The sequence below is a fragment of the Hylobates moloch genome, unplaced genomic scaffold, assembly GCF_009828535.3.
Source record: "Hylobates moloch isolate HMO894 unplaced genomic scaffold, HMol_V3 SCAFFOLD_1, whole genome shotgun sequence".
Taxonomy (NCBI): Eukaryota; Metazoa; Chordata; class Mammalia; order Primates; family Hylobatidae; genus Hylobates; species Hylobates moloch.
Genome location: NW_026652276.1, coordinates 128,964,449 through 128,986,201, shown reverse-complemented (window position 1 = coordinate 128,986,201; position 21,753 = coordinate 128,964,449). Strand labels below are relative to the sequence as shown.

Here is a 21,753-nt window from a genome sequence, read left to right as displayed (position 1 = left end):
TCTATTGTCATCATTTGACATACCTCAGGGTAGTTTTCTTTTTGTTATTCTCAACATTTTGTAGAAAAGGTAAGCTAATATATTATTAATATATTGATTAATGCATCTTTAGTAGTTATGTATATTTAGCTCTCAATATAAAATTCATTTTGCTTGTGTTATCTAATCAAATTAAATCCTCATAAGAAATCTATGAGATAAATGTGAATATTGCTGTTTTACGGATGAAGACATTGAGGCTTAGGAAGATTGAATGAATTGTCAAAGATTTAATAGTTGGCAGAGCTATAATTTGAATCCAGATTTTTTTAATCCTAAAACTCCCCTTTTTCCCCATACCTTACTGCTTCCAATGAGAGCAACTATTCCTTTTCTCTTGAATAGAAATACTTAGAAGTTGTAATTTAAAGTAATTAGGATATTTGTGTCTCTCCCTTGTTCTAAGCTGAACAAAAAGAGAATTTTTCCTGCAGGCCTTTATGTAGAAGAGTCCGTTTGGAGTTGCACTGATGGTGAGGGACCTGGGTTTGTCCCATTTGAGGGATTTGGGCTCCTGGCCAGAAGCACCTGATTTTCCGAACCTAGAGTTAACTGAAACTTAATTCCTTTTGTTGACTTCCTGCTGAGATAACAGGTGGTTCAGGGTGCACAGGCCTTCCTGCCGATGGTGGCAGCTTCTCTCTGTTCCTGAAGACTTGTTTTATGCTGGGGACTACCTGTGGTTTGATAACCATTGCTTTGAAGGCTGGAATCCCGGGCCAGGGTGCCCTTTACAGCAGCACACTGCCTGCCCGGGAACTCATTCTCTAAAACTTGGCGTTAATTTATTTCTGCACAGAGAATGTTGACTTTAGTTTATTTCTCTTTATTTGCTTCATATCCCATTTTTGTTTTTCTAAAGACTGAGAAAGTAATAGTGAAGAATGTATACACTTTGTTATTGATATTGGGAGATAAAACTATAATTTACCTGAATCAAGACTTTTGGGTTTTTCAGTATGGTTTTATGTGTCCAGGCATGGTAGTTCATGCCCACTCTCAGCACTTCGGGAGATTGAGGCTGGTAGATCACTTGAGCTCAGAAGTTCAAAACCAGCCTGGGCAACATGGTGAAATCCCATCCCTACCCAAAATGCAAAAATTAGCCGGGCGTAGTGGTGTGTGCCTGTAGTCCCAGCTACTCGGGAGGCTGAGGGGGGAGAATTGCTGGAACACAGTCAGTCGAGGTTGCGGTGAGCCCTGACAGTGCCACTGCACTCCAATCTGGGTGACAGAGTGAGACCCAGTCTCAAAAGAAAAAAAAAAAAAAAAAGAAAAAAAAGAGAAAAAGATAATGGTTTTATTTTTTTTCATGTAATAGTTCTAATTGAAAAATAGGCATAGTGGAAATAAAATTGACCATGAATAATTATTGAAGTTGACTGATGGGTTTATTATATATTCTATCTATTTTTATTTGAAATTTTCCAAGATAAAACATAAGCAGGGACGTGTTTTAACACCTTTTTTAATCATCAATAATTATAATCTTGAATTATTTTAATTCCTTAATATTAAGTGATAATTTTATCTGTGGAGTTTGTTTTACATACTCTTATTTGTGACAAAGATCATTTCTGGTGGCAAATGCATCTGGGTAGATTAATTGGTGATTATCACTCACTTTTGTGGTTTTCTTTATTTACTTTTTATAGATTATTTGTTTTTGAAAAAAATTAGTATTGTTGTTATTATTTTTATTTTTTGAGACAGACTGTCACTCGATTGCCCAGGCTGGAGTGCAGTGGCGTGAACTTGGCTTACTGCAACCTCCACCTCCTGGGTTCAAGTGATTCTCCTGTCTTAGCCTCCCAAGTAGCTGGCTACGGGCATGCACCACCACGCCTGGCTAATTTTTGTAATTTTAGTAGAGATGGGGTTTCACCATGTTGGCCAGGCTGGTTTCAAACTCCCGACCTCAAGTGATCTGCCTGCTTTGATCTCTCAAAGTGCTGGGATTATAGGCGTGAGTCACCGCATCTGGCCAAAAATTATTTTTATATAAAATATTTTTGCACTCATTCATTCCTTCAATAAATGTTATTGAACACTGTTCTAGAGGCTGGGGATACAGCAGCGAACCAAACAGAAAAACATTCTCGAGTATACACTTTAGTAGGGAGGAGACAAAATAAATCTAACAACTAATGGTATTGTGTTTCTATTGTGATAAGCACTGTGGCAACATATATAACGAGGGTGCTCTTTTACAAAAGGTTGAGAGTCTTCCAGGTGGCTGGAGAAACAAGGCTTGCAGGCAACCCTTTCATGGCCTTCCTAAAGCAACATATGCAGGGAATATCAGCAAGTAGCTGATGTGTATGGAAAGCTCTTCATTGGGCCACTCTGCTTGATAGGAAGGATTTGGAGACAGATTTATGTAGCCTCTGATACGACCTTTATTTATTTTTATTTTTGTTATTATTTTTTGAGGCAGAGTTTTGCTCTGTTGCCCAGGCTGCAGTGCGGTGGTGCAATCTCGGCTCGCTGTAACTTCTGCCTCCCGGGTTCAAGCAGTTCTCCTGCCTCAGCCTCCCCAGTAGCTGGGATTACAGGCACCCACCACCACACCCAGCTAATTTTTGTGTTTTTAGTAGAGACGGGGTTTCACTGTGTTGGCCAGGCTGGTCTTGAACTCTTGACCTCAGGTGATCCTCCCACCTCAGCCTCCCAAAGTGCTGGGGTTATAAGCGTAAGCCACCGCGCCTGGCCTGATACAATCTTTATGATGTAGCAATAAGCACCAGGACTGGGGGGAGTAGGAGAAATCTTTCCTGTGTTCTGTTGATTCTTGCTGATGGCAAAAAAGAAAAAAAAGAAAGAAAGAAAGAAATGTGACACCTTCTCTACCTTCTCTTTGTAATCTTAAAAATCACTTAGTTGATGTTATTGTTTTATTTATGTCCAAATCTTAAAATCATTTAGGTTTTCTTTGCTTACTTGAGAAAATACATAAATAGAACTCGGGGATATTGTTTTGCTTAACTTCGTATATTAGCTTAACTTTGTATATTACTGCGTACAAAGCAAGGGTAGAAAATACCTGTTGGAGTCAGGGAAGTAAGTGAAACCCGGCTGAGGCATATAGGAGTAGAGTGGTGGACCCTGTGGCATATCAGAGGATTTATGCCCCATGTAGAGGGGAGAGGCAATACTCAACTCTAATTGATTATTGCATGTGAGAATGTGGGCCTGGTTTTGAATTATTTCCTTTTTTTTTTTTAAAGGGAGTCTCCCTCTGTTGCCCAGGCTGGAGTGCAGTGGTGCAATCTCAGCTCAATGCAACCTCTGCCTCCTGGTTCAAGCGATTCTTGTGCCTCAGCCTTCCCAGTAGCTGGGATTACAGGCGTGCACCACCACACCCGGCTAATTTTTGTATTTTTAGTAGAGATAGGGTTTCACCATGTTGGCCAGGCTGGTCTTGAACTTGTGACCTCAAGTGATCCGCCCACCTCAGCCTCCCAAAGTGCTAGGATTACAGGCATGAGCCACCACACCCGGCCTGAGTTTTTTTTAAGAATAGCCAGGGTAGGCCAGGCGCGGTGGTTCACGCCTGTAATCCTAGCATTTTGGGAGGCTGAGGCAGGTGGATCACTTCACGTCAGGAGACCAGCCTGGCCAACATGGCGAAACCTTGTCTTTACTGAAAATACAAAAATTAGCTGGGCGTGGTGGCGCGCCTATTATCCTAGCTACTCGGGAGGCTGAGGAAGGAGAATCACTTGAACCTGGGAGGTGGAGGTTGCAGTGTGAGCGGAGATCAAACCACTACACTCCACCCTGCTCGACGGGAACGAGACTCCATCTCAAAAAAAAAATGAATAGCCAGGGTTGAGCACTATAATGAATTCTTACTGCCTTCTTCAAGGAATGGTATAGATCTAATAGTCTCAAAATGCTGAGGATTTCTGGATACAAATGTTTCTAACACACTATATTGTACAGTGGTTTTAGCACACCCTGTGTAGTGCTGAATATGTTTATTTTTGTTGTTTTAGGGTATGGTCAGACAGGTCCAATTTCTCAGCGAGCTGGTTATGATGCTGTTGCCTCGGCTGTTTCTGGTCTGATGCACATCACAGGGCCTGAGGTAGGTATCCTTCCTTAAAATATTCATAATTTCTTCCCTTACATATTCCAAAAGGATTTTACTCTGCACTAACCCATAGGATTAAATGAGTTGTTAGGTTGGGGCAAAAGTAATTGCTGTTTTTGCCATTGAAATTAGTAATTTTAGAAAGAACCCAGGGAAAGTGAATGCTTATGAAAGTAAAACGGGAAGTGTTCATTACAAATGTATTGAGGCTAAACATCAATTTGGCCACATGGAAAAGAGCAGTGTTTTTAGCAAGAAGCCATAGATCAGATGGTGAACACACTTTCCACATTTATTATGTTATTCAAGCTTAATATAGGCACCTTTGTGTGATTTAGGAATATTCCTTCTTTGACATAAAACAGTTGACTAGACTAGACTATGGATGTCCATTTCTACTAGAGTGCCTTCATCTGCCATGTATACATAGCAGAGGGTCTCTTTTTTCCTTCTGGAACATTATAGGTAGTTATGTATTTGAAAATTTGTTGCTTAAAGCCTCCCTCAGGTTTAAATGTATCTGATTTGTCATGTGCCTTAGATTCTGACAGTGAAATAATTATTTGATTTTATAACAATTCTTCTCCATTGCTAGTGGGTTGGGAAATTCTAACAAGTAGTTGGATGGCCAAAATATGGTTGGTTAGATTTAAAAAAAGACTCTTGGGGAAAGCAATATGAATGACGTTAAACAAAGTGAAAAAAAGTGTGAAAGCCTAGTAGATAACAATGCTAAAACACACCCATTTCAAAACAAACTAGATTGATGGCCTTAAAAAACTTGTTTCAGTGGGTGTTCATTCCCCAAATCACTTCTTCTAGTAAATTCTTCAGGAAATATTGCTTGCTGTAGTGTTGGAATAAACTAAGGCAGAGTGACCTCAAGTCTTTTGCAGTCTTCCTTTTATTTAATTTTACTTATTAATTAATTATTTCCCTTTGCCTCTATTTTCTCATGATGAGATTTACTTTTTATTAATTTCAAAGCAACTGTTGGGGTTTTAATTTCTTGAAATATAAAGTTACTGTATTTTCATCTTCGTTTCATTTTCACAAGTCATAGAAAAAAATGTGTTGGCCGGGTGTGGTGGCTCATGCCTGTAATCCCAGCACTTTGGGAGGCCGAGGTGGGTGGATCACGAGGTCAGGAGATCGAGACCATCCTGGCTAACATGGTGAAACCCCGTCTCTACTAAAAATACAAAAAATTAGCGGGGCGTGGTGGCAGGTGCCTGTAGTCCCAGCTACTCCGGAGGCTGAGGCAGAAGAATGGCGTGAACCCGGGAGGCGGAGCTTGCAGTGAGCCGAGATTGTGCCACTGCCCTCCAGCCTGGGTGACAGAGCAAGACTCCGTCTCAAAAAACAAAAAAAAAAAAAAAAGAAAAGAAAAAAATGTGTGTGGCCTTTGCTTTTGTTATTTTTTAAGACAGAGTCTTGCTCTGTCGCCCAGGCTAGAGTGCAGTGGCATGATCTCAGCTCACTGCAGCCTCTGCCTCCTAAGTTCAAAGGATTCTCCTGCCTCAGCCTCCGGAGTAGCTGGGATTACAGGTGCCAGCTACCGTGACCAGCTAATTTTTGTATTTTTAGTAGAGACGTGGTTTCACCATCTTGACCAGGCTGGTCTTGAACTCCTTACCTTATGATCCAGTCCCAGTGCTGGGATTACAGGCGTGACGCACCACACCCAGTCTGTTTTGTTTTCTTTGAGACAGGGTCTCCAGGCTGGAGTGCAGCCTCCGTGGCACACTGCAGCCTCCTGGGTCAATAGATTCTCCAACCTCAGCCTCCCACATAGATTGGACTACAGGTGCGTGGCACCAAACCTGACTAATTTTTAAATTTTTTGTAGAGATGGTGTCCCATTATGTTGCCCAGGCTTGTCTTCAACTCCTGGACTCACGCCATCTTGGCCTCCTAAAGTGATGGGATTACAGGCATGAGCCGCCGTACCCTGCTGGCCTTTCCTTAAAATATTCAAGAGCACCAGTTTTCTTTCCATCCATTGAGAGAATAGAGCATGGACATTTCTCTCATTGCTCAATTCCGTAGACTCTCATATGGCCAAGACATAGTTTATTGTGAATGGTTTTATTTAAGGGTGTTGAACTCAATTAGGAATATGTGAAAAGATCTGGGATTTAAAAATTTGTATATTCAAATGGTAAAATGAATTAAATGAAAAACTGTTGGGATGGGGGATTATGTAGTTCCCTTAGTACATTGCACTGTAGTCTAACAGGGATAACCACACAGTATATGCTCAACCTTGTAATTTCTCAGTCAATAACAGCTTTTATCTCTTGTGTTACCCAGGTGATTTTTGTTCTAGGTGAGCAAATAACATTTATTGAGTGCTTGGTATGTGTCAAACATTGCTTTATATACTTTCCATGTATTACATTAAGTAAACTTAACTCTCATACTGTATTTCTTTCACATGGACACATCTTTCATTCCTTAACTAAGTTACACATCAACCTAGTAAGTAGTTACCGCATCTGTTTCCTACTGTACGTTGGGAATGGTGGTCGGCATTGGAGATTAAGCAGGCAACAGGACAGGCACAGTCCTTATCTTCCTGTAGCTGTTAAGTGGGGAAAACAAACATTAGCAGAAAATATTTATTACATGCAAATAAAAAGAACTCCAAAGAAGAGTACAGGGTGCTATGAACATATATAAATAGCAGTGTGCCTCAGGCCATTATTATACTTCTAAAGATCTCCATAAAGTGTGGTTTGACAACTAAATGAAAAGAATCAGGCCAGCCGGGCACAGTGGCTCATGCCTGTAATCCCAGCACTTTGGGAGGCCGAGGCGGGTGGATCACCTGAGGTTGGGAGTTCGAGACCAGCCTGATCAACATGGAGAAACCCTGTCTGTACTAAAAATACAAAATTAGCCGGATGTGATGTTGCATTCCTGTAATCCCAGCTACTCAGGCGGCTGAGGCAGAAGAATCACTTGAACCCGGGAGGCAGAGGTTGCAGTGAGCCGAGATTGCACCATTGCACTCCAGCCTGGGTGACAACAGCGAAACTCCGTCTCCAAAAAAAAAAAAAAAAGAATCAGAAGAATCAGGCCATGCTGGGAGTATGCTGATAAGTATGCTGATATCTTATCAGCAATATATTAACAATTCCCTAAGCCTCTCAGCAGAGATTGTACAGGAAAGCACTTCTGAAAGCCTTGGCTAATATTTTTAACCAGGCAATGCACACACACTATTGCCAATTATATCCATTGTGTATGAACTTTTCTGTAACTGCACAGCCATGTATCTGTGCTGCAGCATAACTCCATGTTGTTAGATGAGTGATTGGAACCCAGGCTTCTCTGACATTAGGAGCTTCTCCACATCACCCTACACGGTGGAGCCCAAGTTTATCAGGGTTGTTGGTCAGGGAAGGCATCTCTGAGGGCCATATATTTAGGGTGGGATCCTGTTAAGCATTAGCCGATTAGCATTAGAGAGTAATGCAAGGTATTGCGTGTCATCTAGATGCTGGAGAGTCTGGTAGTTTTGAAGAGCCAAAAGAAGGGCAATGTCACTGGATTATTGTGAGCTAATAAAGAAGTGGGGCCAAATGTGGTTGGGGAGGTAAGGAACAGCGGCTGAACTTATTGCTTGTGGATTTATTACATTACTTAATAGTTTGATGAGAAAGTACAGTATTATATGCAAATATATTTTTAGTGATAGTCTCATATATTTCTCTCTTGAAATTGAGTGATATTCCAAAGATATAGACTAGTATTATAATGAAAAAATTCAAAATGCATGTTTTTTTCCTATAATGTTATAATAATGTCATTTTTATCCAAAAGGGGGCATATCTAAATGTGTAATATAGGGACTGGGCATGGTGGCTCATGCCTGTAATCCTAGCACTTTGGGAGGCTGAGGCAGGCGGATCACTTAAGGTCAGGAGTTCAAGACCAGCTTGGCCAACATGGTGAAACCCTGTCTCCACTAAAAATACAAAAATTAGCTGGGCATTGTGACACGTGCATGTAATCCCAGCCACCCGGGAGGCTGAAGCAAGAGAATTGGTTGAACCCGGGAGGTGGAGGTTACAGTGGCCCAAGATTGCACCACTGCACTCCAGCCTGGGTGTCAAAGAGAGACTCTGCCTCAAAAAAAAAAAAAAAAAAAAGTATACTGTAGGGAAAATTTTATGAAAGAAGTTTTTATGGCCAGGCACAGTGGCTCATACCTGTAGTCCCAGCACTTTGGGGGGCTGAGGCAGGCAGATCACAAGGTCAGGAGATTGAGACCATCCTGGCCAACATGCTGAAACCCCATCTCTACTAAAAATACAGAAATTAGCTGGGTGTGGTGGCGTGCATCTGTAGTCCCAGCTACTTAGGAGGCTGAGGCAGGAGAATCGCTTGAACCCAGGATGCGGAGGTTGCAGTGAGCTGAGATCACGCCAGTGCACTCCAGCCTGGTGACAGACCAAGACTCTGTCTCAAAAAAAAAAAAGCAGTCTTTATTATGTGATTTTGGGTAAACTAATTACTGTTGACCTTTACTAAACATAAATCCAGCCTTTTACATATGCTGTAGTGTTGTCAGATTAGATTATATTTGATTATGGACAAAGAGAGAATCTATTTTGAATTCCTACACTATGCTAGACAGATGATAGACATTTTACATATGTATTTTGATCCTTACATTGATACTTCCAGGTATGTTTTGATAAACTCTTTTTTTTTCTTTTTTTCTTTTCTTTTTTTTTTTTGAGATTGAGTCTCACTCTCGTTGCCCAGGCTGGAGTGCAGTGGCACGATCTCGGCTCACTGCATCCTCCGCCTCCCGGGTTCAAGTGATTCTCCTGCCTTAGCCTCCCCAGTAGCTGGGATTATAGGCATGTGCCACCACACCTAGCTAATTTTTTTTTGTATTTTTAGTAGAGACGGGGTTTTGCCATGTTGAGTGGTCTGGAACTCCTGACCTCAAGTGATTCGCCCACTTTGGCCTCCTAAAGTGCTGGGATTACAGGTGTGAGCCACCGTGCCCGGCCTCGTATTGATAAATTCTATAACTGAAGCTTAGAGGCTTACATAACTTGATGTGTAAAGTACTAAAGCCCAACTTTGAACCCAGGTTTTCTTTACTTCTGTAGCCTGTACTCTTTCCACTCCCCATGATACCTGCAGAATGATCCTGATTTCTGTTGTATTTGCATCTTGCTTCTGTATGCTGCTTGATACATGTTACGATGTAGTAAACAGACCATTTGAAAGAGTGGGAGAGCACTCAAATAAAGAGTTTGGGGTTCTGGCTCTAATTCACTGCTCTCTGTTCACTGACTGCCTAAAATGGGCCTCAGTAAGATGTAAGCCTCGTAGGAAAGACTGTGGTCCTTGATTTGGTCACTACTTTATGCATAGAACAGGCCCTTAGTAAACAATTACATTGAGTAAATGAGTAAATGAATATCTGGTATTGTGCTATGTGACATATATATATTTATTTTTTTTTTTTTTGAGACAAAGTCTCACTCTGTTGCCCAGGCTGATGTAATCATGGCTCACGGCAGCCTCAACATCCCTGGGCTCAGGTGATCCTCCCCACTCAGCCTCCTGAGTAGCTGGGACCAAAGGCATATGCAACCATGCCTGCATCCCTCTCTCTCTCTCTCTCTCTCTATCATCTGTTTATCTATCTATCATCTTTTTTTTTAATGCATACAGAATATGAAGAGATTGGGAATGAAATCAAAGTAAGAGAGATTCTGGAAAGTAAATGACTCAGACATATATGATATGTGTTCTGAGTAATAATTCAACTGTAAATCTTGGCACACTTAAACATCAAGAAGAATTATACTGAGCAATCAAATGAACAAAGACGTATTGACCATATGTGTAGTGTTGTATTAGGTACCATAATAAGTTACTCTGTAAGAAATTATTTCCTTCCCTAGATTAGATGTATATGCATGGAAAAATTAGAAAATAAAAATAACAGAAAACTGAATAAAATTAAGTGGTATGTTATGTTGCAGATAATACATCAGATTGGAAGATAAAGCATCTTTAATTTTTTTCTTGAGGATTAACAACATTGGAAAACTTATGAGTTGGATGATCCTTGAGGCTTTTGGCTTGGGAGTGTGTGTTTGTCTGTGTGTATTTGTGTGTGTGTATGTGTATATATGTGATGTTGACAATGAAGGCAGTTCTTTGCAAGCAGCTGAGAGTGGCAGATGTATGAGGACAAGGTGATATGGTGGCAGTTGTTAGATGTTTCTATGAGAACTTCCATGGTATGGATAACCTCTTATTCAACTCTTTGTCCTAGTTTCAAGTACAATAAATGCTCCTCACAATTTAAAAAAACTTAATAACATCTTCAGAATCTATTTATGGCTTACACTGAATCTGTTGGAGAGAAGTTTTTATTGCAACTTGATGATGTAATGTATAGGCTGAGTGCGGTGGCTCATGCCTGTAATTCCACCGCTTTGGGAGGCTGAAGCGGGTGGATCACTTCAGGTTAGGAGTTCGAGACCAGCCTAGCCAACATGGTGAAGCCCTGTCGCTACTAAAAATACGAAAGTTAGCCGGGTGTGGTGGCAGGTGCCTGTAATCCCGGGTACTTGGGAGGCTGAGGCAAGAGAATCACTTGAACTTGGGAGGCGGAGGTTGCTGTGAGCCCAGATCGCACCACTACACTCCAGCCTGGGTGACTGAGTGAGACTCTGTCTCAAAACAAAACAAAATTAAATATACAAAGTATAAATGTGGTTCAGGGTAGGACTTTAAGGAAGTGGTGGGACTTGAGTTGCATGGTGCCTGGAAAGATAGATAGAATGTGGATGGATTAAGACATTCCTAGACATTCCCAGGGGAGATCACACAGTGGAAAACAAATACAGGGAAGCAGGAAGGAATCAGGCAGACTTAGGGAAAACAATAGGCCAGTCACAGAGGCCCTGAGAGTTAAGGTTTCAGAACATAAGGGGAAGGTTGCTTTAGGCCTACTTTGGCAAGTCTTCAAGGTCAAGTAAAGAAGTTGGAAGGTTGTTTGCTCAAAGTGAAGTTCAGAAGATGTTTCAGAAGGGGAGTGATATGATGAAAGCTGTGCTTCATAAGATTAGTTTGGCCCAAGTGTGCAGGATGGATTAAATCAAGTTTACAAGCATTGCTCCTTAGATATTTATCTCGTCTTTTAAAAACTAGGAAAACACAAAATTACACAAGGAGAAATTGCTCTTACATTGCTGTCAAAAGTCACTGTATTATGCTTAGTTTATATTTTATTTATTTTTTGAAGAGGTAATACATTCACATAATACTAAATCCATAAGATATATAAGTAGGCGGACCATATAATTCATCATACAAACCAGGACACTTTTGAGAGAGAGAAAGTAGGAAGGTCCTCTGTATGATTACATTGGGACATAAACTGGGTCTTTTTCCTTGAGTGTCTCACAGTCCACAATATAAATTTCCTTTCCTCTGTGCCCATGCCACCTTACTCTCTTCCTCAGATGAAATCCATGTTGCCAGTTCTTTTTTGTATCTTTCCAGAGATATTCTATTCAAAACCAAGCAAAATAGTCTTCCTCTTTAAACTTTTTTTGCTGTTGTTGTTGAGACAAGGTCTTGCTCTGTTACTCAGGCTGGAGTGCAGTGGCATGATCTCGGCTCACTGCAACCTTTGCCTCCCCGATTCAAGCAATTCTCCTGCCTCAGCCTCCCAAGTAGCTGTCATTACAGGCACCTGCCACCACGCCTGGCTAATTTTTTTTTGTATTTTTAGTAGAGATGGGGTTTCACCATGTTGGCCAGGCTGGTTTCAAATTCCTGACCTCAAGTGATCTGCCTGCCTTGGCTTCCCAAAGTGCTAGGATTACAGGTGTGAGTGAGCCACCACACCTGGCCATGAACTTTTTTTTTATTTTAAAATTTTATAGGTACATAGTAGACATATGTGTGTGTGTGTGTATATATATATATATATGTATTTTTTTTTTTTTTTTGAGACAAAATCTTGCTCTGTCACTAGGCTGGAGTGCATCGGCCGGTTCCATTACCTCTGTCTCACTCCGGATAGTGGAATACAGGCCCACCACCACCTTGGTAATTTTGTATTTTATCTCGATCTCCTGACCTCGTGATCTGCCTGCCTCGGCCTCCCAAAGTGCTAGGATTACAGGCATGAGCGACTGCGCCCGGCATAGTAGATACGTATTGATGGGGTATGTAAGATTTTTTGATAGAGGCATATAGTATATAATAATCATATCAGGATAAATGGGGTATCCATCACCTCAAGCATTTATCATTTCTTTGCATTACAAACATTACAAGTCTTTCTCTGTTGCCCAGGCTGGAGTGCAGTGGTGCGATTACGGCTCACTGCAGTCTGGGCTGAATCGATCCTCCTATGTCAGCCTCCTGAATAGCTGGAACTACAAGCACATGCCATCATGCTCAGCTAATTTTTGTAGTTTTTGTAGAGATGGGGTCTCTCCATGATGCCCAGGCTTGGTTCGATGATTTTTTTTTTTTAAATATATACAGCTGGATAGACACTACTCAATTTAAGATACAGCATATTTCCATCACTCCGGAAAGTTTCTTTTTCTATTCCCAAGCAATACTACCTCCTCCAGAGATAACCTCTATTTTTGACTTCTAATACTATATGCTAGTTTAACTTCTATAAGTAGAACCATATAGCATGTTCTTTTTTTTTTTTTTCTTTGAGATGGAGTCTTGCTTTGTCATCTAGGATGGAGTGTAGTGGTGCAACCTTGGCTCACTGCAACTTCCGTCTCCAGGGTTCAAGTGATTCTTGTGCCTCAGCCTCCTGAGTAGCTGGGATTACAGGTGCTTGCCATGACACCTGGCTGATTTTTGTATTTTTGGTGGAGACTGGGTTTCACCATGTTGACCAGGGTGATCTTGAACTCCTGGGCTCAAGTGATCTGTTTGCCTTGGTCTCCCAAAGTGCTGGGATTACAGATGTGAGCCACCTCGCCCGGCCTAGTATGTTCTGATTTATGCCTGACTTTTTTGTTTAATTGAAGGCTTTTTTTTTTTTTTTTTTTTTTTTTTTTTTTTTTTTTTTTTTTTTTGAGACGGAGTCTCACTCTGTTGCCCAGACTGGAGTACAATGGCGTGATCTCGGCATACTGCAACTTCTGCTTCCAAGGTTCAGGCAATTCTCGTGCCTCAGCCTCCTGAGTAGCTGGGATTACAGGCACGCGCCACCATGCCTGGCTATTTTTTTTGTATTTTTGGTAGAGACGAGGTTTTGCCATGTTGGCCAGGCTTGTCTTGAACTCCTGGTCTCCAGCAATCCGCCCACCTCAGCCTCCTAAAGTGCTGAGATTACAGACGTGAGCCACCATGCTTGGATAATTGAAGGCTTGTAATGTTCGTTCAATTTTGTGTGTATCAGTGGTGTGTTTTTACTGTGTATATTGGATTACATTTTATGAATATACCACAAAGTATTCACATTGCTATTGATCAACATTTGAGTTGTTTTTAGTTTTTGCCTTTTGTGAATAAAACTGAACTCTCTTTTGAATGCCTTTTGTTTGACATGCATATTGATTTCTCTTGGTATATATCTACAAGTGAAAAAATAACGGTCACAGGGTAGATGTATATTTAGCTTTAGTAAGCTGCTGGTTTTTCAGAATGTTACCAGATTATACTCTAGTAGCAATGTTTGAGAGTTTTAATTAGCTGCACTAACTCTTGATAATGCAAGCCTTTTTTTTTTTTTTTTTTTTTTTTGTGAGACAGAGTCTTGCTCTGTTGCCCAGGCTGGAATGCAGTGGCATGATCTGAGCTCATGGCAACCTCCGCCTCCTGATTTCAAGCAATTCTCCTGCCTTAGCCTCCCGAGTAACTGGGATCACAGGCATCCACCACCATGACCAGCTAATTTTTTTGTATTTTTAGTAGGGACAGGGTTTCACCATGTTGGCCAGGCTGGTCTTGAACTCCTAACCTCAAGAGATCCACCCGCCTGGACCTCCCAAAGTCCTGGGATTACAGATGTGAGTCACTGTGCCCGGCCAGTCTTTTAAATTTTAGTCATTTTGGTGAGTATGTAGTAGCATCTCATTGTGATTTGAATTTGCAATTCCCTGATGAGGTAAGATGTGTTTTTTTATGCTTAGTAGTCATTTAGATATCTATGTGAACTATAGGTTCTGGCCTTTCCATTGTTTTTATTGGAGTGTTAGTTTTTTCCTCAGTGATTTTAAAGGATTTCTTTGTATATCCTAAATACAAGTATTTGTGAGATGTATACATTGCTGATATTTTCTCACAGCCTGTGGCTTGCCATTTTATTATCATAATGCTGTCTTTTGATAAGTAGTTTTAAGTTTTATTTAAGTCAAATTAGTTGATTTATTTTCTTTATGGTTAGTGTGTTTTATGTCCTCTTTAAGAAATCTTTGCTTGCCCTTAGTTTTGAAGATTTTCTTCTAGAAGGTTTGTAGTTTTGATTCTTGTGTGTGTGTGTGTGTTTTTTTTTTTTTTTTTGAGACGGAGTTTCACTCTTGTTGCCCAGGCTGGAGTGCAGTGGCGTGATCTCGGCTCACCATAACCTCTGCCTCCTGGGTTCAAGCGATTCTCCTGCCTCAGCCTCCCAAGTAGCTGGGATTACAGGCATGCGCTACCATGCCTGGCTAATTCTGTATTTTTAGCAGAGACAGCGTTTCTCCATGTTGGTCAGGCTGGTCTCAAACTCCTGACCTCAGGTGATCTGCCCATCTGAGCTTCCCAAAGTGCCGGGATTACAGGCATGAGCCACCATGCCTGGCCTATAGTTTTGATTCTTACTTTTAGGGTTACCTAAACTGAATGTTTTGCACTGTATTTTATTTTAAATCATATTTCCTAGAGATTATCTATATCAATGCACTTGCTTTTATTGTGTCTGTACCTGTGGATGTACCATAGTTTATTTAACCTCCTCTTGCTGGGCATTTAGTCTCTTTCCATTATTTTACTAATATTGTAACACTACAGGGAACATCCTTGCACCTATATAATTTTCTACATGTACAATTATTATTGTTATTATTTTTTTGAGATGGAGTCTCGCTCTGTTGCCCAGGCTGGAGTGCAGTGGTGAGATCTTGGCTTCAGGTGTGAGCCACTGCATCTGGCCCCACATGTACAATTATATCTGTAGGAAAAATCCCTAGAAGGAGGCTGTGGTGTCAACAGATTAGTTCATTTGTATTTTTGATAGGTATTTGTATTTTATAAGATTGAACCATTTTATACTCCTGTCAGCAATGTTTGAGGATAAAAACCTGTTTTAAGTTAGAAATATCTATGCAAATAAACAAGTAGAGATGTGGCTCTTTCCAACACACACACACACACACATTCTCTCTCTCTGTCTCTCTGTCTGTCTCTCTCTCTCTCTGTCTGTCTCTCTCTCTCACTCTTTCTTAAAAATTCAACTGTATTTGCTATGGGTTAAAATATATGTTCCCTGGGCTGGACATGATGGCTTATGCCTGTAATCCTAGCACTCTGGGTGGCCAAGGCGGGAGGATTGCTTGAGCCCAGGAGTTTGAGACCAGTCTGGCCAACATAGGAAGGCCCTGTCTCTAGTAAAAATTTAAAAAATTTGCCAGATGTTGTGGCATGAACCTGCAGTCCCAGCTACTCAGTTAGCTGAGGTGGGAGGATTACTTGAGCCCAGGAGATAGAGGCTGCAGTGAGCCATGATCTTGCCACTGCACTCCAGCCTGGACAACTGAGTGAGACCTTGTCTAAAAAAAAAAAAAACACCAAAAAGCTATATATAAAATAATATATAGAATATATTATATATAAATATTACATATATTATACTATAATAAAGTATATAATATATATAATATAAAACTATATAATATATTCCACAAGAAATATGTCATGTATTTCTACATCTTCAGTGCCTAGGAAAGAACTTCACACTTAATAAATATTACAGGAATTGTGGGTTCTTACACATAAAATATGTTTTCTATTTTATGACTTAGGATAACATATTTCCTTGATTTTAATCTTAACCATTATAAGTATTAGTTCACTAACAAAAGAGGTTAAATAGTCTAGGTTAAGTAATGAAGTTTTTCTTAATTCATGCACCTTTCTGACATGACACTGCTTAACTATATCTGACCTTTGATTACAGTCTGAGTTAGAGTCAGAGTTAATGGTGGAATAACTTAACTGCTAGTTTTATTTGTACTTTATTTTAGTTGACTTTTTATGTGTGTGTGTGGCAGAGTATCACTTTGTCGCCTAGTCTGGAGTGCAGTGGCGCAATCTCGGCTCACCGCAACCTCTGCCTCTTGGGTTCATGAGATTCTCCTGCCTTAACCTCCTGAGTAGCTGGGACTACAGGCGTGCACCACCATGCCCGGATAATTTTTGTATTTTTAGTAGAGATGGGAGTTCACTATGTTGGCTAGGCTGGTCTCGAACGCCTCACCTCAGATGATCAGCCTGCCTTGGCCTCCCAAAGTGCCGGGATTATAGGTGTGAGCCCCTGCACCTGGCTTTATTGGCTTTTAAAGGTAATTATTCTTGGGCCAGACATGGCGGCTCGTGCCTGTAATCCTGGCATTTTGGAAGGTTGAGGCAGGAGGATTGCTTGAGCTCAGGAGTTCGAGACCAGCCTGGGCAACATGGCGAAACCCCGTGACTACAAAAAAATACAAAAAAATTAGCGGGGCGTGGAGGTGCCTGCCTGTAGTCCCAGCTACTCTGGAGGCTAAGGTGGGAGGATTGCTTGAGCCCAGGAGATGGAGGTTGCAGTGAACAGAGATAGTGCTACTGCCCTCCAGCCTGGGCAACAGAGCAAGATCTTGTCTTTTTTTTTTTTTAAGTAATTATTCTTATATATAATACATATTTATTATAAAACTGAAACAATGTCAAAAATAATGGAGAAGAAAGCCACAAATTATCCTCATCTCATCAGTCAGAAGTTCCTAGTGTTAATAGTTGGTAAGCATCAATCTTGACATCTGTTTATGCTTATATGCTGGCATATTCATAGCATATGACAAACATAAATTATTTTATAAGGATGAAATAATAACATTTTTGCTAATTTGAAGCAAAGAAGGATACAATTTAATTGAATTTAACAGAGGAACAATTAATTGAAGTGAAATAGAGGGTATTGCTCCAATTTGGCTGTTTCTTCTTTACAAAAGTAATAATTACCAAAAGATCCTGTGGAGGTTGAGAGGAGATTATGAAAACCCTTAAGACGTTGGAGTCATTTCATGCTTCTTTTTTTTTTTTGAGACGGGGTCTCACTCTGTTGCCCAGGCTGGAGTGCAGTGGTGCTATCTCAGCTCACTGCAACCTCTGTCCCCCCAGGTTCAAGCGATTCTCCTGTCTCAGCCTCCCGAGTAGCTGGGATTAGAGGCCCCTGCCACTGCGCCTAGCTAATTTTTGTTTTAGTGGAGATGGGGGTTTCACCATCTTGACCAGGCTGGTCTCGAACTCCTGACCTTGTGATCCATCCGCCCCGGCCTCTGAAAGTGCTGGGATTACAGGTATGAGCCACTGCATCCTGCCTCATTTCATGCTTCTTTAACTATTACCTACATGTTCCATCATGTATTGATTTCATGCTCTGAGAAATGATTAGCATTCGAACGTTCGTTCCTTCTATCTTCCCTCTCTTCACTTCCCAATTGCTGCTAATTAACTACTTGTACTTAGTCAAAGTTTACTTCACCTTTATACATAAATACTTCTACTTAGTAAGTGCTGTCAGGTACTTTTACTTACTTTGCATAACCTAACTCTAGTCAAGTTCCATAACACTTAAATTCTGTACTGCAACAATAATTCCCGCAATTTGCAGTTGACTGAGATAAGGCATAGAAGTGGGATGAGGTTGAAGAGAACGTACCATAGGAGGCCAAGCCTTGCGAGGCTGAGTGCTGTCCTTACAGGGTTCAGGGGTCAGCCCTCTTCCCAAGACCCCAGCCAATTCCCTATGCTAGGCATCCTCCACTCAGCCAAGGATGCGTCCCACTCCCACATGAAAGTACGTGGCAAATCCTGGCAGCACCTTTGGTCTTGGTTCTGGGCCTGAGACTTTCTTCCTTAAGGGTATTTTTGTTGACTTTTCCCAGTGTTAATTTATTATTTCATTGTATTTTCCCCCCTTAGAGATTTTTGGTAGCATAATTTAGATTCAGTCAACTGGCCTTTCTTCCCCTCAGTATTGTCTTGGTAAGGAAGGAGCAGTGAGGTGCTGTCCACACAGGCAGCACTTCAATCTTTTGCTTGGCTTTATCCTTTCAAGTCCATAACATAAGTTTGTTCTCCTTTCTTTGGTTGTTAATAGGACCAATTTGTATGACCTAGGAAAAAAAAAAAAAAAAAACAAAAAAACAAATAAGTAGAGATGTTTTTGAGAAAAAAATGTGTTGGTAGAATTCTGCCTTAATGTGTTTGTTTGCCACCAGAAAACTGAAGAGATTTTCAATATTCTATCTTTATGAATGAAACGATGTACTTAACATTTTATTTGTTAAAATTATAGTTCTATAGATCATATAAAGATTTCAAGATAAAAAAATCTTAAGATTTTTTGAGACAGGGTCTCATTCTGTTGCCCAGATTGGAGTACAGTGGCACAGTCACTGCAGCGTCGACCTCCTGAGCTGAAGTGATCCTCCCACCTCAGCCTCCCAGGTAGCTGGGATATAGGCGTGCACCATCACGCCTGGCTAATTTTTTGTTAGCTAGGAGTTTCACCATGTTACCTAGGCTGGTCTCTAACTCCTGGGCTCAAGCCATCTGCCTGCCTCAGCCTTCCAAAGTGCTGGGATTACAGGCATGCACCACTGTGCCTGGCCCAAAAAACTCTGTTTTTTATTGTGATAAATGTTTGGGGTACCTTTCAAACAATGTAAGATATTTTGTGAAACAGAACAAATTTTACTAAGAATTTCCACATACAACTATTTCAGAAATGATAGTCATCCTGAAAGTACTGCATTTTAAGAATTAATATTAATAACTTGCCATTCTTTTTATTTTCTAATGACTCTCAGGAATATGGTATATAATAGGAATTTGGTTTATTAAAACTTATTTTATTTTTTGAAACAGAGTCTTGCTGTGTCACCCAGGCTGGAGTGCAGTGGTGCAGTCATGGCTCACTGCAGCCTCGAACTCCTGGGCTCAAAGGATCCTCCCACCTCAGCCCCCTAACTAGCTGGGACTATACGTACATGCCACCAGGCCTAGCTAATGTTTTTCAGTTTTTATAGAGACAGGGACCTATTATGTTGCCCAGAGCGGTCTTGAACCCCTGGGCTCAAGTGATCCCCACCTTAGCCTCCTGAAGTGCTGGGATTACAGGTGCGAGCCACCATGCAAGGCTAAAACTTATTAAAGCTGATGAATATTGTAACTGTGGAAATATAACTTTGGAAATAATGAGGCCATTTTGATTTTTATCAGCAATTGTGTAATATAGTGCAAAGAACATGGGGTTTGGAGTTACATAGCATTTGAATGCAGGCTCTGCCATTTATTATCTATGCAAATTTAGATAAGCTATTTAGACAAACTACTGTGAACCTCCTTTTTTTCATCTGTGAAATGGGGATAACATACCTATTTCTCATGGTTGTTGTGAAGATGGTACCTATTAACATCCCTAAATAAGAGTATGTGGTCAATAAATGGAATATTTGATTTAGTGTACTACTAATTGGAGATTCAGTCCTGAAAGGTGACATCCCTTTTAGGTTGTCCAACCACCCTCACAATGTTTCCAGTTACTCTCCAGCTCCTTATCCTCCTTTAGTTTTCTTTAGCAGTCATCTTCATGCGTGAAATTATATTTCATTCTTATTAGTTACTTTCTTTATCTACCTTTAAGATGTAAGCTTTATGAAGGCAGGGACTGGCTGTACTGTACCCCCCAAATCTAGAACAATGCCTGGAACATAATCAGCATTCACATATTGTTTGATCGAATGTGTAAATATATTTACATTTTTTTTTTTTGAGGCGGAGCCTCACTCTGTTGCCCAGACTGGAGTGCAGTGGCTCCACCTCGGCTCACTGCAACCTCCGCCTCCCGGTGGCTGGACAGAGCCACCACGCATGGCTAATTTTTCTATTTTCAGTAGACAGAGGGTTTTGCCATGTTGGCCAGGCTGGTCTTGAACTCCTGACCTCAGATGATCTGCCTACCTTGGCCTCCAAAAGTGCTGGGATTACAGGCATGAGCCACTGCACCCGGCCTACATGTTTTAAAATAACTAGATTCTTAGTTAGTTCAGGGAACCTGGAAATAAATATAGAGAAAATAAACAAGCATGTTTTTCTACCTTTACACAACTTATTTGTTGGTTGACTGAATTGACTGCTCAGTTTAGTTAGTTCAACTAGAACTGGATTTATAGACTCTATCCCAGTGGCTGACATTAACACTACGGATATTTGTTATTGAAGCTCATATAATATTTCATTTGTTATTTCATAAAGGTTATATCACTAGGTGGTTCTACTTTGTTTTTCTTATATTTGACCCCTAAATGGAAGGAAAGGCAAAAGAAGAGTTGTCTGTGAAATTTATATTGGAAAGCAACATCTTCAAATTCCTCTAAAACCTCTTTTCTAAAACAGAGTGCTAGTGAAAGATTTCACACACACATACACACATACACAATGAATCCTGATTTTTCAAGAAATGTCTTTTGGGGGAAAGGGACTCCCCTATTTGAGATAAGTTTCTTTTTTCATAGAAAGTATTTCGTTGTGGAAGGATTATGTCTTATTCTGAAATATCTAATGCTTGTTAAAAATTTACCTATTTATTTACTTATTTATTTTTTTGCAACAGAATCTTGTTCTATCACCCAGGCTGGAGTGCAGTGGTGTGATCTCAGCTCACCGCAACCTCTGCCGCCTGGGTTCAAGCAATTCTCGTGTCTCAGCCTCCTGAGTAGCTGGGATTACAAGTGCTCACCACCACGCCCAGCTAATTTTTGTATTTTTTAGTAGAGGTGGGGTGTCACCATGTTGGCCAGACTGGTCTCAAACTCCTGACCTCAAGTGATCCACCTGTCTTGGCCTCCCAAAGTGCTGGGATTACAGGTGTCAGCCACCAGCACCGTGCCAGCCAACAATTTATTTATTTTGTAAAAGATCATGCAATCTTCTGTAGTTTCAAATGTCAGGTTTTACCTCTGTTATATTCTTCTATCATTCAAGTGCCTTCTAAATAAAATGTACCTGCACTTTTTTTATAGAAAAAAATTTATTTTTCAATAATTTAGCACATTCATGGTAATGATCTTTTAGTTTTTATGTGACCCAAATAAAATATTTGCTTTAAAGTTTGAAAAAGAATAGTAATGAAAGGATATGTTGGCCGGGTGCAGTGGCTCACACCTGTAATCCCAGCACTTTGGAAGGCCGAGGTTGGGGGGAATCACCTGAGGTTGGGAGTTAGAGACCAGCCTGGCCAACATAGAGAAACCCCTGTCTCTACTAAAAATAGAAAACTAGCCATGCATGGTGGCAGTCACCTGTAATCCCAGCTACTCGGGAGGCTGAGGCAGGAGAACCACTTGAAC

The 21,753-nt window shown here is 40.7% G+C and overlaps 1 protein-coding gene across 2 annotated transcripts in view; it reads left to right on the top strand.

Annotated features, from left to right (window-relative positions):
* The window catches only part of SUGCT (succinyl-CoA:glutarate-CoA transferase), a 745,635-nt gene that overhangs the window by 102,333 nt on the left and 621,549 nt on the right, over positions 1-21,753 (top strand). For both annotated transcript variants that reach the window (XM_032758266.2, XM_058445557.1), the window contains exon 7: positions 4,038-4,129. In XM_032758266.2, the coding sequence (XP_032614157.1) occupies positions 4,038-4,129 (92 nt within the window). The remainder of the gene's footprint in view (positions 1-4,037; positions 4,130-21,753) is intronic.